Raw genomic sequence first — 7,892 nt, forward strand, 5'->3', positions numbered from 1 at the left:
ATAAATAGCACCGTGAACAAGCCTGGTGACCAGTAGGTGAGGAAGCTGTGAGACAGTTGTTAAGTTTACGTGGGAAAGTGACTGTTATACCTTTCTTCAGGTATCCACTTCTGCTGTGTTTGACTGCACTTCAAGATTATATCATTCAGTTCATGAAAACACACCCATTTCAGGTCATATATGAAATTATATGGATTCATTTACTTCTACCCGATGCCTTTTAAAAGGTGTTCGGTTGAGTTTTTATTTCTGCAGGTTCTGCGCTTGAAGTGGATACCGGTAGTGAAATGACATCACACTTTCCTAATGACATCTAATGTATTACAGTCAGTCTCCTCTGTCTACCTAATGTATTACAGTCTGTAGTCTCCTCTGTCTACCTAATGTACAGTCTGTAGTCTCCTCTGTCTTCAATCAGTCAGTTGGTGGTTCTGTCTGGTCTCAGTTCTGTGTGACCTTCTCGTCTCTCTGATGGAGAATGGTCCCCAGCTGGGAAGCGGTCTCTGGTACTCATCCACAGCCTTCCTCTGGACAACAGCATCGTTGGTCTAAACAGAAGTCACAACATACATTTAGAGAGACGTCATCATCTTGACCTGCCCAGTGGAGTGTCCACTCTTGGAAGACGGAATTTAGACAACAATGGACTTATTAAAACTATGGGACACACAAGCACACACACTCTCTGTCTGTCTCTCCTCTCTCTGTCTCTGTCTCTGTCTCTGAATGAATCCTCTCTGTCTCTGTCTCTCTCTCTGTCTCTCTCTCTCTCTGTCTCTCTGTCTCTCTCTCTGTCTCTGTCTCTGTCTCTCTCTCTCTGTCTCTCTCTCTCTGTCTCGACAACTCTCTCTCTCTCTCTCTCAATTCCAATTCAAGGGGCTTTATTGGCATGAGAAACATATGTTAACATTTCCAAAGCTAGTGAAGTAGATAATATACAAAAGAGAAATAAACAATAAAAATGAACAGTAAACATCTCTCACATACACTCATTTCTTTACTTTGACTCAATCATATGTTTGTTTCCCACTTAGTTTTTCTCAATTGCTAAAACACAATTTCTGAAACCTTGCTCCATTTCCTGAAAACATTAAACACTAAACCTCATCTTCAAGCACTATTTACATAACCTCTGACTCCTCTTGCCAAATGAAACATTTGCCTCAAAACAGTTTTACCTGTGTTCAAAATCAAACACTGCTCTCAAATCATAAACAAAGTGGTCAAAATGATATACCCTCTCAAGCAGTCAGTAAACAGCAGTCAGTAAACAGTCAGTAAACAGCAGTCAGTAAACAGCAGTCAGTAAACAGTCAGTCAAAAACAGTCAGTAAACAGCAGTCAGTAAACAGTCAGTAAACAGCAGTCAGTAAACAGTCAGTAAACAGCAGTCAGTAAACAGCAGTCAGTAAACAGTCAGTAAACAGCAGTCAGTAAAACAGTCAGTAAACAGTCAGTAAACAGCAGTCAGTAAAACAGTCAGTAAAACAGTCAGTAAACAGCAGTCAGTAAACAGTCAGTAAACAGCAGTCAGTAAACAGCAGTCAGTAAACAGCAGTCAGTAAACAGTCAGTAAACAGCAGTCAGTAAACAGCAGTCAGTAAACAGTCAGTAAACAGCAGTCAGTAAACAGTCAGTAAACAGCAGTCAGTAAACAGTCAGTAAACAGCAGTCAGTAAACAGTCAGTAAACAGCAGTCAGTAAACAATACACCGGAAAATAGAAAACACATTGTTCAACACATACAATTCTCAAGGAGAAGTACATTTTTAATCTAAAAAAATATTCATATTTTTCCATCATTGTCCTTTGATGAACGAAAACATGTTCTATCATAGTAGCTCAAAATGGATCAGAAATGACTTCTCTGCTTTGCTCTTTGCAATGTTGTTTTTTTGTTCTTCCTCCTCCTTGTCCCCCTATTTTTACAGTACTGTACCCTGCATCTCACAAACTTGTCCTTTTGTCTCTGTGATACTGTAATTCTATGAACCTGCAACCAGTCAAAATCTATTGAGCAGTCAGCACCGTTAATAAATGGAAAGCACAATGTTCAGGGCCATACAATTCATCCATTGTACAGTATACAGCCTACAATGCACTGTACTACAGTATCCATTCTCAGACCTTCTCCTTCCCCACCTTCAACAACCTGTTTGCTCTCTGAACTGGCTTATATTGGTTGTGTCATCATTTGAAACAGGTTAAATCAATGTTGAGTGGTTGTGTTCAATCAATGACATACCTTCTCTATTTGTATTTGATTGTTGCCACTTGTGTTTACCAGTATGGATGACATGTGCATTAGAGTGCAGAATGTGTTTTGAGAATGAGAATGTGTTTAAGAGTTTTGCTGAAAAGTCTAAGTGAGATCTGCACATTGTGTTTTACCATGTGACATGGTTTAAGGTATCGACAACAGACTGCATCATTAGCTAAGTGAGTCCAGGCAACTGAGAACGTTGTTCAGCCAATGGGTTTTAGTGTTTTAGCAATTGAGAAAAACTGTAACTCACACAGACATGATACCCAATGGTACCACATTACATATATAGAGCAGTACACTTGACCCATAGGGCTCTGGTCAAAAGTAATGCCCTTATATAGGGAATAGTATGCCATTTGGACCACAGCTGTTGTGTGGGCCCCATGCAGGAGAGGGTTTAGGTTTCAATACAAGAACAATTATAAAAGTAAATCAGTCAATGTGTGATATTTCCATACAGCACCACACATAGATTAGTGTGTGTGTGTGTGTGTGTGTGTGTGTGTGTGTGTGGATAGATAATATCATGTCAGTTTATTCTCTCGTAGAACTTACAGCACCACACATAGATTAGTGTGTGTGTGTGTGTGTGTAGATAATATAATGTCAGTTTATTCTCTGTAGAATTTACAGCACCACATAGATTATAATATAGATAATATAATGTCAGTTTATTCTCTTAGAACTTACAGTGATTGTGTGTGTGTGTGTGTGTGTTGTGTGTGTGTGGATAGATAATATAATGTACAGCACCACTCATTAGATTAGTGTGTGTGTGTGTGTGTGTGTGGATAGATAATATAATGTCAGTTTATTCTCTCGTAGAACTTACAGAACTTACAGAAACCACAGCACCACACATAGATTAGTGTGTGTGTGTGTGTGTGTGTGTGTGTGTGTGTCAATAGATAATTTCTGTCAGTTTTTTTTATACAATAAATGTGTGTGTGATAAATATTCAGTTTATTCTCTTAGAACTTACAGCACCACACATAGATTACAAAGTGTGTGTGTGTGTGTGTGTGTGTGTGTGTGGATAGATAATATAATGTCAGTTTATTCTCTCGTAAAATACAGCACCACACATAGATTGTGTGTGTGTTGTGGATAGATAATATAATGTCAGATCTGCAAGAAACAAGTCTTTATATTCCAAGAGAAAAGCATTTTTTATACAATAAATAATAAATATTAATTAACTAAATTGATTCCTTTTGATTCATGAAAAATAAATACTCTTTCGACAATGATAAATAACTTAAATTGATTAAATACCTTAATAATATATTAAATAACTTAATAATATATTAAATAAATTAATAATATATTAAATAACTTAACAATATAAATAGAGTTTTGTATCAAGGTAATATGTAGCTTCAATATGTATCTCAACTGTGGCTTTGGGGGGGGTTCCCCTAGGTACAGATCTAGGATCAGCTCCCTCCCCCAATCCTAACCTTCACTTTTAGAGTGGGAAATGCTAAACTGACCCAAGGTCAGCTTCCAGGTGTATCTTCACCCTACACCTAGCCTTCACAGTAGACACGATTGGTCATCTACATGATGTGTGATTTGAGCCTCTGGGCTTGCCGTCTCTTCCTGCGGTTGTCCTTCTTTAGATGGAACTTATGGGCCAGTTTGGAGGCTTTCTCGTAGATGGTAATGAACTCGGACAGAGCCTTCCCCTGGACTGTGGTGTCACTGGTCTGAGACAGAAGATACAGGCATTAACTATCAGGTAATTAGTTCATCACTTGTCATGATGATGGTGTCTATACAGTAGACTATACTACAGCCATGATGGTGTATATACAGTAGACTATACAGCCTACAGTAGACTATACGTCATGATGATGGTGTCTATACAGTAGACTATACTACAGCCATGATGGTGTCTATACAGTAGACTAAACTACCGTCATGATGATGGTGCCTATACAGTAGACTATACTACAGCCATGATGATGGTGTCTATACAGTAGACTAAACTACAGCCATGATGGTGTCTATACAGTAGACTATACTACAGCCATGATGGTGTCTATACAGTAGACTATACTACAGCTATGATGATGGTGTCTATACAGTAGACTATACTACCGTCATGATGATGGTGTCTATACAGTAGACTAAACTACAGCCATGATGGTGTCTATACAGTAGACTATACTACAGCCATGATGGTGTCTATACAGTAGACTATACTACAGCTATGATGATGGTGTCTATACAGTAGACTATACTACAGCCATGATGGTGTCTATACAGTAGACTATACTACCGTCATGATGATGGTGCCTATACAGTAGACTATACTACAGTCATGATGGTGTCTATACAGTAGACTATACTACAGTCATGATGGTGTCTATACAGTAGACTATACTACAGTCATGATGATGGTGTCTATACAGTAGACTAAACTACAGCCATGATGGTGTCTATACAGTAGACTATACTACAGCCATGATGGTGTCTATACAGTAGACTATACTACAGCTATGATGATGGTGTCTATACAGTAGACTATACTACAGCCATGATGATGGTGTCTATACAGTAGACTATACTACAGCCATGATGGTGTCTATACAGTAGACTATACTACAGCCATGATGGTGTCTATACAGTAGACTATACTACAGCCATGATGATGGTGTCTATACAGTAGACTATACTACAGCCATGATGGTGTCTATACAGTAGACTATACTACAGCCATGATGGTGTCTATACAGTAGACTATACTACAGCTAATGATGGTGTCTATACAGTAGACTATACTACAGCCATGATGATGGTGTCTATACAGTAGACTATACTACCGTCATGATGATGGTGCCTATACAGTAGACTATACTACAGTCATGATGATGGTGTCTATACAGTAGACTATACTACAGTCATGATGGTGTTTATACAGTAGACTATATTACCGTCATGATGATGGTGTCTATACAGTAGACTATACTACCGTCATGATGATTGTGTCTATACAGTAGACTATACTACCGTCATGATGATGGTGTCTATACAGTAGACTATACTACCGTCATGATGATGGTGTCTATACAGTAGACTATACTACCGTCATGATGTTCTGTCTTCATCAAGTCACTACTAAGGAAGTTCTGGATGTTCTGTCCCATTTGGACAGCCAAATAGTTCTACCTGGAACCAAAATGGGTTCTCCTATGGGGACAGCTGAACCCTTTTTCTAAGAGTGTGCAACATAGAAATGAGCATTCTGGGAAGTAGCAACATTTCTAACTAGCCTCTGACTTGGGAAGCGAGACACTGTTCAGGCACACAATATTTTTGGGAGGCAAGCCGAAGTCGGTAGTCGAAGTTGGTAGCCAAAGTCTACGCCCCCTCGTCTGTGATTGATCACCAGTAGGGCTTCTTCAATTAATTCTCTTTTGTCATTGAACGAGACACGACTCATCCTCATTAAAAAAAAATCAATTGTAATATACTGCACCAAACATCCTAGTCAGATGCAAAATTACAAAAGATTTTCTCTGCAAAAACGTCAAAATTAACAACAGATTTCTTGAGTTACTGGCTACGGAGTCTCAAAATGGACAAACAGAACTATTGCAACTTTTTTCTCGTCTTCAATCAAAGCCAAACAAGCCACACTCGTCTCCAGTGACTAAAGGCATCAACGTGCTGCAGTTCGGACGAACTCGACTGGGTGGCAGCCGGACGCCAGCATGTTGATAACTTTTGTCACTGTAGACGAGTGTGGCTTGTGTCATTTACAGGCAGAGGAACAAAACAAATAATAGATTGAATGAAGACGTGTGGAAGTAGACTAAACCAGATCTGTCTACAGTAAGGTGGTCTTCTTCCCCATGTTGGGAAGCTCACCGTGATGGCCCAAAGGGTTAAATTATTGATTAGTGATTGATTGATTGATGCTGTGGAGGAAGCTCACATTGACGGCCCAAAGCGATAAATTATTGATTGAGTGATTGATTGATTGATGCTGTGGAGGGAAGCTCACCTTGATGGCCCACAGGTTCTGCAGGTGTGTCCTCAGCTCAGGTATCCTCCCCAGGAAATAGTGTTTCTGGGTCTCCTGAACCTTCCCCTTGACCTGGTCCAGCCTCTCCCTCACTTCCTGGTCCTCCGTCTGGTTCAGCATCTGGCTGAAGATACTCAGATACACATCCAGAACCACACTCATCAACACCCTCTGCTCACTGTCCTGAGGGAAGGAAGGAAGGAGGGAGGGAGGGAGGGAGGGAGGGAGAGAGAGAGAGAGAGAGAGAGAGAGAGAGAGAGAGAGAGAGAGAGAGAGAGTACTTAATACAATCTTGAAACGTAGTTTTGTCTCCAGCCTAGCCCAAGGGTAAGCAGTAGTTTCACATTGGTGATATTAGCCTGAAGGGGATAACAATGTGTAACATTATATGTTACCTCAAACGTGTCCTTGGGGAAAACAGGGTTTCCGTTGAACAGCTGGTCCTTGGAGATCTTCTGAAAAAACAAGACATGATGACAATCAGTTGTTTTTCTCCTTCAACATGCTGCAGTTTATTGCATATAGATTGACTCTTCTCCCCCTAATCACAAGTATAGTGTCTGTCAGACCTGGGCTAAATAGGTCAAATAACTTAAAATACATCATTTAGTTTGTCACGTACAATGGCAACAATGGAGTAGTCCCAAAAGTGCAAACTCCAAGCTACATCTAAGCTAAAGCTCACCTCAGATGGAAGTGTTTGAGCTGTTGGCCTCCCATTAGGAAGGAGATCTCCCTGTTATGTCCTTCCATCTGTCTGTCTGTCTGTCTGTCTGTCTGTCTGTCTGTCTGTCTGTCTGTCTGTCTGTCTGTCTGTCTGTCAGGAGACACCCCTGTTTACCCAGTTAATAATGTGTATGATACTTACATAGTGGACTTTCAGTTTGTCTATGTTGCTCTTCATGTTAATTGATGTGTACTGAGCAGCATTACTCCATCCTAAAGTCATCCAGCCCATCAAGCAGAAACACATCACAGCCCTTGATAACACATCCATGGCCCTCAACGTCACGCTGAAGATCCCTCAGAGCTCAATAGTCCTCAATCGGTGTACGGTAACTTCAGTCAAAGGCCTTGACTTGAGTTGACTTAACGAGACCACCTTGTGTCTGACACTACCCAAGTCTTGTTCTTCTGTGTCTGTCTGACTGATGCTGAGGCTAAGACAGACAAGTATTTATAGTTGAGGCAGAGAGAGAGATGAAACGATAGAGGTGTGAGGTTGTGGGTTCTCTGAATGAGCGAAGTTTCCTTTAAATCAAACACCAACACACGGCCGCTCATTAACACCTGCTTTTAGCAGCAGAGCAGGGGGTCTTGGGTTGGAATCCCTAGGAAACAGGTAGTTTTGACACATTCTGGGGAAGTTCTTTGGTGATGCAATAAAGTTCAGGTTGGTATGCATGTCTGTTGACTTCTGTGTTGCTGAAGAGAACAGAGACTTCTGTGTTGCTAGAAGAGAACAGAGCCCTGTCTGTTGGCTTCTGTGTTGCTAGATGAAGAGAACAGAGCCCTGTCTGTTGACTTCTGTGTTGCTAGAGGACAGAGCCCTCTGTTGACTTCTGTGTTGCTAGAGGACAGAGCCCTCTGTTG

At 40.6% G+C, this 7,892-nt stretch overlaps 1 protein-coding gene across 2 annotated transcripts; it reads right to left on the minus strand.

The window, feature by feature from the left end:
- Positions 1 to 3,625: 3,625 nt before the first annotated feature.
- On the minus strand, positions 3,626 to 7,449 carry LOC121844629 (interferon gamma 1-like). Of its 2 annotated transcripts, none has more exons than XM_042314917.1 (4): positions 7,168 to 7,449; positions 6,695 to 6,754; positions 6,279 to 6,482; positions 3,626 to 3,975 (listed from the first exon to the last, which is right to left on the minus strand). In XM_042314917.1, exons 1-4 carry the CDS (start codon positions 7,294 to 7,296, stop codon positions 3,826 to 3,828), a joined length of 543 nt encoding a protein of 180 aa, XP_042170851.1. In that variant the 5' UTR covers positions 7,297 to 7,449; the 3' UTR covers positions 3,626 to 3,825. The 2 variants fall into 2 exon arrangements, with proteins under 2 accessions (XP_042170851.1, XP_042170852.1); XM_042314918.1 differs by having other exon boundaries at positions 6,695 to 6,751; positions 7,168 to 7,436.
- Positions 7,450 to 7,892: the final 443 nt, after the last annotated feature.

Source organism: Oncorhynchus tshawytscha, unplaced genomic scaffold, assembly GCF_018296145.1.
Source record: "Oncorhynchus tshawytscha isolate Ot180627B unplaced genomic scaffold, Otsh_v2.0 Un_contig_17898_pilon_pilon, whole genome shotgun sequence".
NCBI lineage: Eukaryota > Metazoa > Chordata > Actinopteri > Salmoniformes > Salmonidae > Oncorhynchus > Oncorhynchus tshawytscha.